General features: G+C 31.4%; 2 protein-coding genes across 9 annotated transcripts; one reads left to right on the top strand and one right to left on the bottom strand.

Annotated features, from left to right (window-relative positions):
• The first annotated feature begins 660 nt into the window (after nucleotides 1–660).
• On the top strand, nucleotides 661–8,310 carry LOC106775363 (LRR receptor-like serine/threonine-protein kinase ERL1). The gene is made up of 27 exons (XM_014662481.2): nucleotides 661–1,188; nucleotides 2,703–2,841; nucleotides 2,943–3,014; nucleotides 3,099–3,170; nucleotides 3,272–3,343; nucleotides 3,429–3,500; nucleotides 3,656–3,727; nucleotides 3,871–3,942; nucleotides 4,053–4,124; nucleotides 4,212–4,280; nucleotides 4,435–4,506; nucleotides 4,612–4,683; nucleotides 4,756–4,827; nucleotides 4,905–4,976; nucleotides 5,062–5,133; nucleotides 5,244–5,315; nucleotides 5,415–5,486; nucleotides 5,561–5,632; nucleotides 5,726–5,797; nucleotides 5,891–5,962; nucleotides 6,055–6,126; nucleotides 6,225–6,296; nucleotides 6,372–6,445; nucleotides 6,579–6,710; nucleotides 6,793–7,131; nucleotides 7,226–7,596; nucleotides 7,683–8,310. Exons 1-27 carry the CDS (start codon nucleotides 1,071–1,073, stop codon nucleotides 8,040–8,042), a joined length of 2,970 nt encoding a protein of 989 aa, XP_014517967.1. The 5' UTR covers nucleotides 661–1,070; the 3' UTR covers nucleotides 8,043–8,310.
• Nucleotides 8,311–9,863: 1,553 nt separating this feature from the next.
• LOC106765147 (protein TPX2) lies at nucleotides 9,864–16,599 on the bottom strand. Of its 8 annotated transcripts, XM_014649678.2 has the most exons (17): nucleotides 15,796–16,599; nucleotides 15,455–15,538; nucleotides 14,997–15,135; nucleotides 14,741–14,822; nucleotides 14,298–14,345; nucleotides 14,092–14,186; nucleotides 13,908–13,986; nucleotides 13,732–13,794; nucleotides 13,158–13,208; nucleotides 12,763–12,821; nucleotides 11,359–11,437; nucleotides 11,120–11,176; nucleotides 10,990–11,043; nucleotides 10,787–10,852; nucleotides 10,655–10,696; nucleotides 10,372–10,473; nucleotides 9,864–10,250 (listed from the first exon to the last, which is right to left on the bottom strand). In XM_014649678.2, exons 1-17 carry the CDS (start codon nucleotides 15,974–15,976, stop codon nucleotides 10,242–10,244), a joined length of 1,290 nt encoding a protein of 429 aa, XP_014505164.1. In that variant the 5' UTR covers nucleotides 15,977–16,599; the 3' UTR covers nucleotides 9,864–10,241. The 8 variants fall into 8 exon arrangements, 6 of the variants coding, with proteins under 6 accessions (XP_014505164.1, XP_014505146.1, XP_014505155.1 ...); XM_014649660.2 differs by having other exon boundaries at nucleotides 9,864–10,473; XM_014649669.2 differs by having other exon boundaries at nucleotides 9,864–10,473; nucleotides 11,132–11,176.
• Nucleotides 16,600–18,046: the final 1,447 nt, after the last annotated feature.

Below are 18,046 nucleotides of genomic sequence, written 5' to 3'. Positions count from 1 at the left end.
TAATCCACAATGACTTATATTCATTTATCAATTAATATCTCATCCTCTTATTTATGAGGCATAAAATATAATTCTTTGACAATGATTTAAATTTTCATATATTTTTCTCTCATAAAGTTTGCTTAATTTAATTGCATACTAATTTATTATAAAAAGTTATAAAAAAGTAAACATATAGTTAAATTCATAAACCCCAACTCAATACTTTTGTTTACATACCCACATTATTAGTGATTTTTTCTATTTTTTTCATAAAAAAAATGTAAAATAAAGTTTCTTATAATTTTGTATATAAATTCTGTAAATGCTCACACAGTATAATAAGTGAATGGTAAATTTTGTTAATTTGAATCCATTCAAAAAAAATTAAAACTCATTTTTAATGAGGATAAGAAGTACTCAAAATATGTTTAGAAAAATCAAAAAAAGAAAATAATCTTCTTAAGAACATATAGAGCTCAGTGTGGAGTTTTTATATTCTTATATTTGAATTGAATATGGCTAATGAAATATATAAAAAAAAAGTTTCGGTTTTTTATATGACTTTTTTTATAAAAGAAAATAGTTTTTAAACAGCATATCTTACTTATAACCTATATGTAAAATTTAACTAGAAAGGTTGGTTTTTTAATAGCCACTTGTATGTAGATTCTTTGAAAAAGCAAAAAAACCAAAAATGGTGATTTATCCTTTGAAAATGGAAATAGAATGCAACAGAGGAAGTTTGAGAAGGTGGAAGAGAAGCGCGTGAAACAGTGTTATGGTATGATTTAGCAGAAGTACTACATTGGCATTGGCAATGGCAATGGTATTGTTTTGTGTGTAGAGTCCGATAGACTAGAATGACGGCTACCATTTATGTTTCTTCATTGTCTCTCTCTTCATAAAATCCATTTATGTTTTTCCCTTCACTTCACGCCAAACGCCTGCACTCTACTCTACCACTCTCCTTTTCTTTTCTGTGACTTCTTCTCTCAAAACCCATGCCCTTATCTCATTCTTCATCATAGTTTGTTACTCACTCTCTTCCATCTTCCTCTCTCTTTTTTCCTTCTCTCACTTCTTTTCCAATGAAAGGTGTCTTGTCTTTTCTTCCCGAGTTCAGAAACCACTCTCTGTTGCTTCTCCTGGCAATGGAGCTCCTGCTGCTTCTTCTCTCTCACTTTGCGTCTCCTCTCAGTGGTGAAGGTTTGTGTGCACTCTCACTCCCTTTTCGTTCATTTGTTTCTTTTGCATGGCCTAGAGAGAAAACAAGTTTTTCTTGCGTCCGTGCATGTGGGTGTGTACGAGGATCATGTTTGGTTTATGTTGGACGGTTAAAAACTGTAAGCTTGGTGTTTTCTTGGTGTTTCCTTGAGGACTGAAATGATTGCAGAGTGACTAGTGAGTGAGCTAGCTTGTTTTCGGTGGGGTTTGGTTCAAATTTTATTTTTAGTGATGGTCTTCTGATAATTTCATTTGTCGGTTTTAATGTGGATATTGTATAAGTATAAGACAAAACTATAACTAAACCTTGTTTTAAATGTTTCTTCTTTTTTTGGAGAAAATAGACAAAGGAGCAACAGTTTTAAATTGTAAAATAGTGTTTATTTTTATTTTTTGTGATTTGGTGGTTAATGAGAATTTTGGTGTTTTTTTCCCCACTGTTCATGTTTACTGTGCTTTACTTATGGCTTCTGTTTCATAGGTGTCTGGTGATTTTTTTGGCGACTTAGCATAACTTTGTTTGAGGTTGAAAGCTTTGAGGCGTATATTTTGCTTTGATTTGTGGATTTTGTTTGTTTTGAAAAATAAACTCAGTGCCTTTTGAGTTTATCTATTAACCTCCAAGTGCTCTTGGAATTGAAGAAACAAATGCATTTTCTTTCATGCCTTTTGAGCAAAAGGCAAGTTTTTTTTATCCCATTAGTGAAAAAATATGAAAAAGTTAATACACGATCAAGTAACAGCTAAACAAGAATGATAAGTGTTCAATTATGCATTTAATTTTTCATTGTTAAGTACTGTACTTTTATGTTAGTATATATTAAATACTAATTTCTGCCCTTGTTATCTTGTTATGTAGCTTCAACGGTAACTTAACCTAAAAAAATTCGAGTCCTCATAATTAGTTACCCAAACCTGAATCTGTAAAGGATAATCATTGAATTTACCAGTCCCTTTTATCTCTCTCACTTTTTTTTGTCATCTGTTTAGATACGGGTAGACTACATGTATTCTTTAACTTTTTGACTGTAGTGTCTATATCTTTATTTGTCTTATTTTCATTAGTTTAAATTTCTAAGTGGGCCCATATATGGCGAAGAATATAAGCAGGTTTTGAACCTACTTTTTTTATTTGTTCCTGTTTTTAATTAATGTTTCTAAGCTATGTTCTAATTACAATTTATACATGGTAAGATTTGACATAATATTATGTTGGAAATTACTTAAGAATGAATTGTAAGTCACTTTATATTGATTGTGGAAAATGTCTTTTGAAGATCAACCTGGGGCAACAAAAAGGTGTCCCTTTTGATTTTATGTATTTTTGAGATACATGTACATAAAGAAGATAGAAAGCAAGAGAGAGATGAAGATAGTTGCATATAGAGTCATACAGTGTTTCAATTATTTTAGTGTTCAAGTAATATAACTGATTCATTTTACATCCATAAGGTTTTGTTGTGCTTGGATTTTCATGCACGTGAAAATGTATGTAGGACAAGCATTGATGAAGATTAAGGCTTCATTCAGCAATGTAGCAGATGTTCTGCATGATTGGGATGATTTGCATAGTGACGACTTCTGCTCCTGGAGCGGAGTCTTGTGTGACAATGTCAGCCTTACTGTTCTCTCTCTGTTAGTCTTCTATCTCTGAACTTTTCAGTTGCATTAATCTCTCTGATTAGCTACATTTTCTAAGATTGATCAACTTACAATGCTTCTTCTTGTTTCTAAAGAAACTTGTCAAGCTTGAACCTTGGTGGGGAGATATCACCGGCCATTGGTGACTTAAGAAACTTGCAATCGATGTAAATATCATATATTTTGGTTGATTTGATGACATCCTTTTTTTTTTACATTTAACTTGAATCATGCACTTCTGGCATTGACAGAGACCTGCAGGGGAATAAACTCACTGGTCAAATTCCAGATGAAATTGGGAACTGTGCTGCACTTATTCATCTGTATGAACCATGTTATGGTCTTGTTTCTGTTTTTTCACATTGTTGAAATTTTCCATGATGCAAATGCTGATCACATTTATTTCCTTCATTTTAATTGGAAGGGATTTGTCTGATAATCTGTTATATGGTGATATACCTTTCTCCATATCAAAACTGAAGCAGCTTGTGTTTCTGTAAGATTGAAATTAGAATTTGTATTCAATGTTTTACATTGGCTTTCATTCTACTACAAGTCGTGAGTTGAGTTCGTGAATGCAGGAATTTAAAGAGTAATCAGTTGACTGGTCCTATCCCTTCAACTTTAACCCAAATTCCTAACTTGAAGACTCTGTAAGTTCCCACTTTGTCATCTTTGCCGTATAGAAATCAAATGTCTGATCTAATGTGAATCTTGTGATAGTTAACAAGTCGCTATGTTACGATGCTGTAACTGCATGACTGGAGCTTTTCACAATGTTCTAACAATTGTATGGTTATGTTTTCAGCGATCTTGCACGAAATAGACTCACTGGTGAGATTCCAAGGCTACTCTACTGGAATGAAGTCCTGCAATACCTGTGAGTTCTTCTTTAGTCTTTCTTTATATTTTCAGCTATTACATATTTCTTGTTACATCTTATACTATGCAACTGTATTTTTATAAGTAATGGTCAGAAGCTTACATGGTTTTGTACTGTTCGTATATAAAACCATGAGATAGTGGGTTGCGAGGGAACATGTTGAGTGGAACTCTGTCCCCTGATATCTGTCAATTAACTGGTTTGTGGTATTTGTGAGTATTCGAACACTTTCAATGAGGTTTCTCTTTTTCTTTTCTTGCCTTCCAAACATCCTTTTAATCTTTGGTTTATTGACTTTGTTCTGTTTTACCTGACTTCTCAGTGATGTGAGAGGCAATAATTTGACTGGCACCATACCTGACAGCATTGGAAACTGCACAAATTTTGAAATCCTGTATGTTACTTCTATGGTGCTTTTAATTGCTGCATTATAGTTGGTTTTTGTCCAAATTCTGAGTTAACCTCTTTGAATGAATTTCAGGGATCTGTCATATAACCAGATATCTGGGGAGATTCCCTATAATATCGGATTTCTTCAAGTAGCTACTTTGTAAGTACATGGCAGTGAACTTGTTACTATTGTTTTGTTGGGATATCAGATTATGTTCTCAATATCTTCTATCACCTGCTTGTAGATTTGTTTTTGTCATCTTGCATCCTTGAATTTTATATAATGTATGAATCGTTGTGACTTGTCTTCCCAGGTCACTTCAAGGAAATAGACTAACTGGAAAGATTCCGGAAGTCATTGGTTTAATGCAAGCCCTTGCCATTTTGTAAGTATACTAATACTGAACATATGTTGTTTGATTTTACGTTTCTGAAAATAATTTTGGTTCACTGATGAATGGTGTATAATCTGTACTATCACATTGCGGCAGGGATTTGAGTGAGAATGAGCTCATAGGACCCATTCCTCCCATACTAGGCAATCTGTCTTTTACTGGCAAGCTGTAAGTATAATCACAGAGAGTAATAACTTCTATTAGTAATGATTTGTCTCAGTTTATTTTTCTCTAATTTAGGTACCTTCATGGAAACATGATCACTGGACCAATACCTCCAGAACTTGGCAATATGTCAAGACTAAGCTACCTGTGAGTTGATCTCCAATTTATTGTCTTCATTATGTCCTGCTTTTTTCATGAAGTTAAAAGAAGATTTGTTTTTACAGGCAATTGAATGACAATAAAATAGTTGGCCAAATTCCGGATGAACTTGGGAAGCTCGAGCACTTGTTTGAATTGTGAGTTTAGATCTTTCTGCCTTATTGTCATTGCATTTCTCAATTTGGTGTGGTGAGTTAATTTTTATCAGTTAATGTCATCCAGGAATCTTGCCAATAATCATCTTGAGGGATCTATTCCACTTAACATTAGCTCCTGTACGGCCTTGAATAAGTTGTAAGAATTATAAGTTCTAGTTTCAAATTTGGTAGAATGCTTTTGAACATTCTTTATTTTTTCATTACCTTAGCTTGGAATATTTTCTAATCATTTGTTTACTTTTGCAGTAATGTGCATGGAAATCATTTAAGTGGTTCAATTCCTTTGAGCTTTAGCAGCCTCCAGAGCTTGACTTACTTGTATGTTTCATCTTACTGTGTTTAGACTTCTTTCATTCTTTTTTAGTGGATTACTTCTCAATTTATTAATATGATGAGAAAGTTTTGTTGGATTGCCAGAAACCTTTCGGCAAACAATTTCAATGGGAGTATACCTGTTGAATTAGGCCACATAATAAATCTTGATACGTTGTAAGTTCCATGAAACTATATCTAACCTAACAAAATTGCTATATATGCTGATTCTTTTGTTTTGTGTCTTTTAGAGATCTATCTAGCAATAATTTTTCAGGGCATGTTCCGGGGTCTGTTGGTTATCTTGAGCATCTTCTAACTTTGTAAGACAAATGCTGCTTCTAAACAATTTGATCTACCCTATACTTTGAGTTTCTCTTGTTAATGTAGCAGTGATATTTCCACATTGTATTTAGGAACTTAAGCCATAATAGTCTTCAGGGTCCCTTGCCTGCTGAATTTGGGAATCTTAGAAGCATACAAATTATGTGAGTTTTGTTATACTTTGTAAAGGTTAAAATTCACATGAGTCCCATTATATTATTTGTTGCTATGGTTTAATAAGTTGTTTTTTACTCCAGCGATATCTCATTCAATCATCTGTTCGGTAGTATGCCTCCAGAAATTGGTCAGCTGCAGAATCTTGTGTCTCTGTATGTTAAGCAATGATGTATTTCCTAGTTGATTTTTTGAAACTACTCATATTCTAAATAACGTACTATTCGTTTCACTGCAATTCTAATAGGATTTTAAACAACAATGATTTGCGTGGGAAGATTCCAGACCAGCTTACAAATTGCTTAAGTCTTAACTTCCTGTGTGTATTTCTAGCAGCTAGCCAATGCCTCCTTTCTGATTATTTTCTTCAGATTTGTGTCTGAGTGGTTGGTCTAAATGCTTTATTTCATTTCTTAGGAATGTCTCATATAATAACTTATCCGGGGTCATTCCTCTAATGAAGAACTTCTCCCGGTTTTCAGCTGACAGGTATTGAGTGAAACTGTAGGATTTTCTTGGTTTCTTAATTCATTTATCAATGACTTGTAATGTGATATGTTGCAGCTTCATTGGAAATCCATTGTTATGCGGAAATTGGTTAGGATCCATATGTGATCCTTACATACCAAAATCCAGAGGTGTGTGACATCCATCTGAGATGACTTGATAGTTACAATTATATGTATATACATATAGGATTGGTTTGTGAGGGATAAAATGTATCTGACTACAATGTTAATAATGGACCTTATTGTGTACTTCTTTGTTCAGTGGTTTTCTCAAGGGCTGCAGTTGTTTGTCTCATAGTTGGTACCATCATATTATTGGCTATGGTAACTGTTGCTCTATACAGATCAAGCCAATCCATGGAATTGATTAAAGGACCTAGGGGAACTGAACAAGGTATGTTCAACATGATACTGTTTAGTATTGTTATGTGAGCGAAATTCTCATTTGTTTTTTGCTTTTTCTTCCTTTTCTTCAGGGCCACCCAAACTTGTAATTCTTCATATGGGCTTGGCCATCCACACCTTTGATGATATCATGAGAGTTACTGAGAATCTCAGTGAGAAGTATATTGTAGGATATGGTGCCTCAGGTACCGTGTACAAGTGTGTTTTGAAGAATTCTCGGCCAATTGCAATTAAACGACTATACAATCGGCATCAACACAACTCAAGGGAGTTCGAGACAGAACTTGAAACTATTGGCAGCATCAGACACAGGAATCTTGTCACTTTGCATGGTTATGCTCTAACTCCTAATGGAAATCTTCTCTTCTATGACTATATGGAGAATGGCTCTCTGTGGGATCTTCTACATGGTATTTTTACTTACAATTGAACCTAATTTTTAAGATAAATCGGTATGAAGGTGGCTTAAAATTGTTCTTATGACTTAACTTTCTTTTCTAACAGGTCCCTTGAAAAAGGTAAAACATGATTGGGAAGCACGCTTGAGGATTGCTGTGGGAGCTTCTGAAGGACTTGCTTACCTCCATCATGACTGCAATCCTAGAATTATTCACAGGGATGTTAAGTCCTCAAATATCCTGATAGATGAGAACTTTGAAGCACGTCTCTCTGATTTTGGCATTGCCAAATGTTTGTCAACTACAAGAACACATGCATCAACATCTGTGGTTGGGACAATAGGCTATATTGACCCTGAGTATGCCAGGAGTTCTAGGTTGAATGAAAAATCTGACGTGTATAGCTTTGGTATTGTTCTACTTGAGCTACTCACAGGGAAGAAAGCAGTGGACAACGATTCCAACTTGCATCACTTGGTAAGTGTTTTCTGCATTTTTTTTCTAATGACTTTGTCTTACCAAACACATTTGTGTATGCAAAAGAACTCATACATGGCTTGCAGATATTATCTAAGGCAGATAACAACACTATAATGGAGACTGTGGATCCTGAGGTGTCTATTACCTGCATGGATCTGACCCATGTTAAGAAGACCTTTCAGCTTGCTCTTCTTTGCACAAAAGGAAACCCTTCTGAGAGGCCAACTATGCATGAGGTTGCCAGGGTTTTGGCATCACTACTCCCAGCACCTCCCAGCAACATCTTTGCCCCTCCTTCAAAGGCCATTGATTATGCACAATTTGTGATTCAAAAGGGAAACAACATCCATCCCCCACAGATGGAAAGGTTACAATCTCAGAAATGCTCTAATGATCAATGGTTTGTTCGCTTTGAGAATGTTGTATCAAATAACAGCTTATAGGCAAAAGGCCAAAGGTTGTGGTGAAGTGGGTGGTGAAAGAACTCCAATCATTTTGGAAATTATTTGATAATTTCCCCTAAAACCATTGGATTGTTATAGTTTTTGAGATTATCAAGTCTTCAACATTTAATAGGAAAGAGAATTTTCACTGTATTTTGTACAAGTATTAGTCTGTAGGGTGGTAGTCCTTTCCTTCGGACAGTTTATGTGAATTGAATTCCAACAACAGTAAGCATGCCAAGTAGTAGTATAAATATATTCTTATGTATGTGCAAGAAAACTTTAGAATGATAAGGTAAAATGTAGATCTTTATGTGAATGTGTTGGGTATAATTGACTCTTTCAAAAACTTCAAACCATAAATACAAGTATTAAACATATCCACTCTTGACATAATTCCACGCATCAAGCTTCATACAAGTAAAAGAAATCAGGTAAAAAAAAAAGGTAGGAAATACTTTTTGTAAGTTGAAATTAGTTTGTGTATGAATTAACAAATGTTTATTAAAAAATATAAGATAAATATATAACAAAAAGGTTGTTTTTAAAGTTGTTCAAGGACTTGCTTATATCATCATCAACTTCAACTGTTACTTTATTTACCAGTAGGGCAACTTTGAATCCTTCATGTAGAGATACATTTTATATTGGTAACTATCAACTTTTAACTGTTAATGGATTAAAATTCATATTTTACTGATAAAATATATTTATATACATATTTGTAGCTTTATTATATAACTTTTGTCTTAATTGTAGTCTTTAGTTCATTTTTTCTACATATAATAAATTGAGTTTATTAATAATAATTGTTTTAATTTTGTATTTTTAGTTCATCTTATGTTTACCGATATTGTGGTTATAATTTTTTTTGTAACATTATTTTTATTTTATTTCAATTACATTAGATGTTATACTTTTAGGGTGTCAAAATAGATAGATTTATGATTTGTTGGATTTGGACTTCTTGTATTTTTTATTACTTTTAAAAATTGAAACAAATTTGTTAAAAAAATTGTTGGGAGAACCCTATGGATTTGATTTTAGTTGGTTTTGTTTGTTTTAGCTTACACATTTTTAATTAGACTTTTAGGTCTCATTAGAGCTAAGATTAGGTCCATAATTTCTCTTGAATTTGTAAAATTAGGTCTCAAAGCCTATGTAAAACTTAATTTTGGTTAAAACTACATATAAAAATCAACTGCACAATTTTCAATGTCTTCGTTTTCTTCCTCTCTTTTTTCTTCTATCTATGTTGTGTTTTGATTATTTTTTTCTACATATAATTATTTTTCTCTTTTTCAATTTCACTTCTGATATTTGTGATATCAGTTTACGTTTCCCAAATTAGAATTCAAATTATAAATCAATTGAATTTTGATCTCTTCTAGTTTTCTGGAATTTCACTTTTCATATTTAATTTTACTTTTTAATCCAAAATCTGCAATTTTATTTAAAAAAAAAAGAACTCCAAGTATTGAATACAATTCAATCTGTATTATCTGATAATTAATTGACTTAAACTAAGCTTTATATTGGAAAGATAGAAAAACTTGACAGTTTTACATACGAGAGGGGAAGTCAATAACCAAACAAGTTAGGTGTTTTCATATTATTCCAAGTTTTATTTTAATTTTGGATAAATGTTAAACATAACAATATAGAGCGGCATAACAGTACTATTATAATTTAAAATATTGGAATTTCTGTAAAAATAACAGATGATTATTGAGAGTTAGTAAGTATGCAAGTGCAGAATGCTGGCACTGAAAGGGTGAGCCAAAGGGGCTACTGGTTGAAGCTTGTCAAAGAAAATGAATCTGAAAAAATCTCAAATGCTTTAAACTTACAAAAACCAGGTAAACTGTAGTGGAAACAAGTAGCAATTTACAAGTATGGTATTATACTATTTTTACGCCTCAACTGTACCACATTTCATTTGTGTCTTTGAAGAATCTTCAAAGTCTAATGCTATGTCGTACAATACATACATAAGTGCATTAGGTTTTATCTTGTAACTTCCTAACCAATCTGTTTTAGCCAGAATCCTTTGTTTCCACATATCAGCAAAGAATGCCCCTTTGGTTGGTTTTCAGTGTTTCTTACTGCTGAACTTCCTGTCATTCAGAGTAGCATTTTCTGGAATTTTAACCAACTTTTCTACACTAACCAACACCACCACTATATTTTCTATTAGAATCATATTTCCTGAGTCAAAAACAACAAGTTGGTGCAACTTTAGTACTTCTAACTTCTCAGAATGATGCCATCATTATAAACATAAACGACCTCAAAAAAGCAGATTATATTTGGAATTGTTTCTACTTGCCAGCATACAGGTTTGCTTTGAGATGAGGGACCCCATTTCATTTACACGTTGATACTGCTTCCCACATGATCTCTGCATTCCCTCTTTCACCACTTTCATTCTCTAGATGTTAAATGTCAAGTAAAAAACAAGACTTGCATATGAGTAAAATCTCCAACAGTTTAATTGTGAAAAATAGATTATTTACACATCATGTTCTGAAAAAGGTCTTTTCTCAAACACGTTCTCTGCGTATAGAATTTTTATGCTGTCAAGTGTGAAACATGAATGAACGTTAACATACCTCGTTATCTTGAAAGGATCCATGTCTATTCTCCTTCGAGCCCTTCAATAGAATAATAAATAGAAATATCCATGCTTTAGTAAGGATGCTATACTCACAAACAATCTCAGTTGAATGCTAAGAGAGATAAACCTTAGACATTGTCTGCTTCCTTGATGATGATTTTGCAGTTTGTTCCATCTCAGAAGCCAGCGTGAGCTGCAAATTGTTTAGGCCCCAAGATTAAAAACTAATATCTGTGTTATGCATGCAAACATGAATCATTATAAGCATTGAATTATGCAGAAAATATGAACCTTAGAAGACATCATAAGAAAATGAAGCAGTTTTAGTACCTTGCTGAACAATTCAGTGGGTGGTTCATTTGTAGAATCCTGGTCGTTTGGCTCCTATGAATGAAAAATTGAATTACAATACAAAAACATGGTAAACTCAGAAAAGAAACACACGAGCAAAACGAATTACCAATGGATATACTTTGATATTTCGGAAGACACCTCTTTCACTTTTACTTGAGAGCTGCTTCAGCAAGCACCACAAACATCGGTTAAGAATAATACTCTTCCATGTCTCAAATATAAAAATCTTAATTAATTTCATCCTATTTTAGTATACAATTTTTAAAATACAATCATTTGTAAATAAAATAAAATAAGATTAATTATTTTTAATTAATGTGTTTATTCTATGGAGAATTTGCTTACCTTAACATCTGAGCTACCTCGAAGTTTGTTACTGCTTCTACGTTTCTCCTGCACTGAACCAACAGTGCCAGAGTTTGTCCTGTGAGAACATTGTAACAAAATTGCTTATTATAGGGAAAAAGTATATTTAACAATTTTGTTGACAATATTTTGGCAACTTACAATGACAGTTTGTGATTGATCCAGTTTTAAATATTTTTTAGAATAAATTAAAATAGACTAATAAAATAGTGACACGTGTCCTATTGTCAAAAAGTTATTAAAAAGAATTGTTAAAATATCATTATCCTTATTATATACATTCAAAAGATACATTAATGGAATCATTCATTATTTATCCCATTAAAACAAAAATAATTATATATCACATAGAACTAGCAAAATAGGTTACTAAATCCAGATTCTAATCCATCATAGGCTGTTTATTTATTGAGTCAACTCAACCTGTTTTCTTTATTAATTATTTCAAAAAATTTAAATACTTTCTTATCTTCCATAAATTTAAATAAAATTCACTCTAAATATAGTCTCAAATAAAGTTAAACTTCAAATAATCCAAATACATCTTTTAAGATAAAAAACATTTAAAATTTTTATTTTATAATATAATTTAATATTTAGAATTTATAAGTAGATTAATAAACATATTTTACTCATCACATATTCAATTTAAGTGAGATAAATTAAAATTTATAATTTTTAATTCAATCCAATTTAAACATGAAATGAGCCTTACGAATTTGGATCAATTTTGACTATGTATCACATATTATTTTATTAACTAACATCAAAAATAAAAATACTTATTAAGACGTTCTAAATATTTATCAGTATATTTCTATGTGATTTTTAATGAAATTTTTTATTAACTTTCTTCTAATTATTTATAAAATAATGATTAATAAATAACAGAGTATTAGAGTTTCTTCAATACATACTAATATTTTATATGAAACTTATATTAAAAGCATTTTGATATAAAATAATAAAAATCTTCAAATTAAAAATTTGGGCCTTATATAAAACCCTAAATCTTAATAATAAAATACTATTGAGCCTTAAGAACGACACAACCACTTTAAGTTTTAAAGGGAAAATAAAAAATTATAAAAAAGTGTAAATATTTACAAATTGTGAAGCAAAATTTATAAAATATAACAACTATTTAAAAGTAATATAATATAATGAAGTCTACTTAAAGTAAAATAAAAACCCTCGTGAATTTACTACAAGAATCAGTAAAAAGTTATTAACTAAAAATCATAATACTTTTGAAAAATAAAGCAAATCACGAAAAACATGTCGTTAATAAATATTTTTCTTTCAGTTTTAAAAGAAAAATAGAGATTATAAAAAAAAACATTAAAAAAAAAACTGTCTCCATACAGTGTTATATATTCATACCTTATGAGATTCCTCGATTCGGTATTTGAGATAGAATTGCATTTCAGACTACTTCGCACCTAAAATGAAAATCATATAAAAAAAATTGCTTTTATGAGAATTAACAGAGCACTAATAACATATTTTCTAATAATTTTTTTTAATAAATAAAATTTATTTAAAATTATAAGAAGTTCATTGAATAAAATGTGAAGTACACTAATTTTTTAATTCGCAATTTAATTTCAACCCAGAGGATAAAACGTATTTAAAAAAAGATCTTATCAGTAAGGAGAATATGACAGCTTGAAAATACAAAACTAAATAATTTCACTTCAACTAAACAGAAACGGAAGCAAACAATTCTTAATACACAACAATAACATCAACAACTAAAGCAAATTTAGGTAACTAACATTATTATATGTGTTTTGCATTGCCCTCTCCGATGTTCTTAAATGGAACTCCTGAAAAACAAAACTCAAAAAACATAATTAGTACATTTCACTGGAGTTTGATGCACAACACAACATATCAAAATAGGTTACAACCTGCAGGCTAATCTGATCCACCATGGATTCGGATCAAATTAGGTTGGAAAAAAATATTTTTTTTTATGTAGATCAATTTTCAATTCAGCTCATTTAAATCCGGCAGGTGTAGGTTAACTCACTAATCCACCTAATTTTACTTTTATTAATTTATTATCTTATAAAATCTTAAAAAATACCATTATTGTATTGTATTTTTTATTATTATTATTTTAAATTGTCTTGAGTTTAATATCATTTTGAGAATGGAATCTGTTTAGATTTGAATTACAAAAATTTATAATTTTTTTATTTTAAAAAAATTGTAATTAAGAGAGTCAGAGTCCATGATAGACCGAGTCGGGTTCGAATTTTTATGACTCGTTAATAAATAAACCAAGTTGAATTGACTCGTTTTCACAACACTAAACACAACACATGAAAAGATACAATTAATTACTTGACATTGAGTTGGTCGTGATGTTTTGGTCTTAGACAATGTTTGTGCAGGACCCTCCAAAATCTGCAACATCCAAAAAGTTCATTATTACATTATCAAAAGTATGCATTTACATGCAGTATGATTGAGTGGTAATTACTTTCTTCCCAAAGTACAAACTGAAAAAAAGCACTTACTTTTTTATTCAAGGGTCTTGCTTTAGACTCCTGAGAACTTGATTGTGTAGTTCCACCTGATTCAGCACTGCTTTTAGACCTATGAAAATGCACAACACAACAATTCATCATGCTGGATATGGTTTATTCCTATAATGTAACAAAACCACGATGTTCAATATAACTTGAGAAGTAAATGATATACGTGTGTCTGTGTGCCCTAAGGGCTGTCACCAAATTTGGTTCTTTAGCAATGGTGACATTTGATTTAGATGCTGAATTCGCAGCAGGCTGATCAACCTGCATCATAATCCAAAAGGGGTTATATTGTTCTTAATCGTTCTGTGGAGTGTGTAGAAACAGAGAGAGTGAATTTGATGGATCATAGTCCAAAAAAAGATGTTTCATTACCTTCTTAGTCTTATGTGTAAAGCGAATTTGATGCTTCAAACGGGCAGCCTGTCATGAATAACAAGAAATCAAACAACTGAAGCAATATTAAACGCAAACATCATTTTAGAAAAATGCAAAGCATATATTTGCTAAACATCAGTTTTTCATGGAAACTAATCCAGATTAAAAACATTGTATATCCCTAATGTTTAATTTACAGAAAGAATGCAATCTAATATTAGAACATAGACTCCTCTGCAAAAGATAAAAGAAGACAAATGCTCAGTTTTCTCAGTTGAAAATAAAAAAGTAGATTGCAAAATGACATTAAGGTATTAAGGTATTGTGAGAAATGAGAGAGAAAGAGATGCATTAATTGTAAGTACTAGAATATTGTATTAAGCTTAAGTAAAGACTCAAAAACTTGAGAAAGAAAGTGTATTATATAAACTATATCATACCTTGCGCAAGTAACCAGCTTCGAGCTTTTGCCTTTTGGTTAATGCGCAATCTGTGGAAGAAGAATTCTGTCTCTGAAACCTGCTGAGACAACAAAGGAAAGTAATAAGAAATGGATAAAACAACATAATAAAAAAATGTCTTGTTATATTATTCACATTGACATGATAAAATGCCAGAGGATGACATGGAAGAAGTTTAACTAAAGAAATTGTGATTGAACACAATATGAAAATCAAAAGGTGAGAAATAACTGACCTGATGGACTCAGGGCTCCGAACTTCTGAAACGTTCTTCTGCTTGGCTAAATGACTTGCTGTTGGTTTCATAAAAGAGAAACCTTTTCCTTTAGATGAACTTGACTTGCTGAGAGGCTTTGTCTTACCACTTGACGTGTCTTGTTAAAAAAATAAACATGTAATCAGCTTGCAGAACTAAACAATTTCTTCCCAAATTTCATACATGCAGCTAAATTTGGCAAACTGAACAATCTCATTGTACCATTTTAACAAAAAAAGAGAAAACATCAACAAGAAGGTCTGATATCTGAAAAGATGTTAAAGACTGTAAAACAAATTCATATATTCCAAATGCAAAATCTTAAGATAACCCATTTTGAGCAACATTGAATCCCTGAATCACAAGGCACAAAACCAGTAAGCATCTGAACATTGTGCCATCAATTTAACACCAATGCAGAACATACGAAACATTACCTGTGCTATTATCTTCATCATCTGAAACTTGTTCTTTCTCCGTGATACTATCAGAGTTTCCCGACCTCGCCTTCAAGAGAAACGCTACACACAACACATCCAAAGCAAAGAGAAAAACAATCAAAACCCTTTTTTTTTTCATTTTGAGAAACATTCAATCTTAATGCAACGATCAATCACATATATCGCCATGCATAGTAAGTTACAGCTTGAAGATTAAGACGAGAATTAAACTCATCCAATGGTTCGTCAACTTCGGACAGAAGAAAAAACAAACTCAACCCATTTAGCCAAACACGACAAAACATAACACCGTTGTCTGATTTTCATGAACGTCTTACGTGAAGGTGGGTAACTCGTGGCGTATTCAAACCACTGCTCTGCTTCGGAAGCGTCCCAAGCCGTCTCTTGACGCGTGAAAGCGAAGAACTGAGGCGCGTCGAACTCGTATTCAATGTCAATCTCCTGTCCCTCGCAAAGAGGCGCGTATTCAACCTCGATCTTCTCGAACTCTTCATCCATGACACCTTTCTCTCTCTCTTTCTCTCTCTCTCTCTCTCTCTGTTTTCTCTCCCCAGAGCCTTATGAGCTGTGATCAATTCACGCGCACTAAGTTCATACCCAATTCAGATTCTGAAGCAAGTTTTGAACTTTCGACGATTCCCCGACGTGGGTCTCCCTGGTCTGACTCGGAACACGCGATGGCCAACGGAAGCTACGAAACAGCGATTTCCAAATGAAGGAGAAATTGGTATTGAAAAATGATATTTTTGGCCTGTAATCCCGTCACCTCCTCTCTCGTTCCTGGGAAGGTCGATTTTCCCGGAAACGAGAGAGAAAGTTAGGAATTGAAGGCAAATAAATTAGAGTTTGGAAGTTTTGTTTGGTTGTTAGTGTTGTTGCATTGATTGAGTGCGAGAGCCCAATAATTGATGGGGGAATGAGGAAGAAGAAAATGGCGAAGATTTGGTTGGTGAGAGAAGGAAATGGCGGAAAGAAAGAGAAGAGAAGAAAGAAAAATAGTTGAAGAAACGGTGTTTGGGTTGTTAGTTTTGGTTTTATTATATATATGGCGCCTAAGATTGAATGAACCAAGATTACCAATTTTGAATTTTACACATCATCTCACGCCATTGCATGAACAAGATGATATCAAATATGCTAAATTTTTGTTCAAAAAATTATGAAACTATATAAATTAATTTTTTTTTCTTATATACACTTTAATTTGGTACTTGTAGTTTTATGCTAAAAATATATAATATTTCAGTTTATAAAATATGTATAATTAATATGAAAATTTTCAGGTTCGATCTTTTATTTATTGTTTGATTCTTGGAAATCGGTTCCAGTTAATTAGTTTTAATTCATGTTATTCGTATGAGAAAAGTTCAATCGCTTAAATTTGAATTGAGTTTCTGTCATGATATTTTGTTGTAATTGGTCATAAATGTAAAATTATTTTATAATTCAATGTGTAATCATGAATTTGTTTCTTATATTAGTTTTAATTTTTTTAACTTATAAAATAAATCCTAAGATACATTTTTCATGAATTTACCTTTTAAAAATAATATTTTATTGTTTAGACTTTTTGAATAATAGTAAATTAAGGAATGCATGCAAAAAGAAATAAAATAATAAAATATTACATTAACAATTTCTATATATAGGTGGATCATGCCTATCTAAATATTTATTGATTTTATTGTACATTGTACTATTGTTAGGTCACGAAACAGATTGTACCTACATGTTGACTTTTGTTACATTTTACATGGTCAAAATTCAATATCTTTTCACTTTCTATATGTATTTATTTTTTTACATATTGATGTTAACTATCTGTTATACTTCATCTCTTACATTATAATTTCAAACATAGTCATGATCAAACTTATGTTAAATAAATTTTTCTTCGAGCATCAGTAAAAATGGTCGATTGATTTTTGGAGAAATTATCAATTTAGTATTTAAATACGTAAAAAAATACAGAATGATTCTTGAATATAATAGTATAATAAAAAAATATTTCTGATGATCATAAAAAATATAATTTAATGATAAAATATTATTGTGATCTTAACAATAAGTGCTGTATATTCTACGTTACATTAAGATTTGAATGAGATTTTTTTTTTAAATATTTATTTTTCCTTGACGAGGAACTTGAAAAGAAAAGAAGACAGAATATGTAAGACACTAAAGCAAACATTAAAAAAAAAAAACTTCTAAGTTGTTTATGTTTGAAAAGAAAATAAAGACAAAAATCTTCATCTTCATACAATTTTTTTTTGAAAAATAATTCAAATCACTATATTTGAAAAAATTACAAATTTGGATAAGTTATATATAGTTGATGTGACATAATTTTATTAAAAAAATAAATCATTTGAATGTTATTTGATTTTATTACATAACATTTTAAGTTAAAGCTGTGTTAATATAACACGACTATAATTCAATTTATTTTAAATTGGAATCATGTCATACAATTTTTGTTCAATAGTAGAAATATCTTAAGATAACGTGATTTTAATTTAAAATGCTTTACGCTAAAATCATGTTATATTCTTACAACTTCAACTTTAA

Source organism: Vigna radiata, chromosome 1 (assembly GCF_000741045.1).
Source record: "Vigna radiata var. radiata cultivar VC1973A chromosome 1, Vradiata_ver6, whole genome shotgun sequence".
NCBI classification, from domain to species: domain Eukaryota; kingdom Viridiplantae; phylum Streptophyta; class Magnoliopsida; order Fabales; family Fabaceae; genus Vigna; species Vigna radiata.
This window is presented reverse-complemented; position numbering and strand designations above follow the sequence as displayed.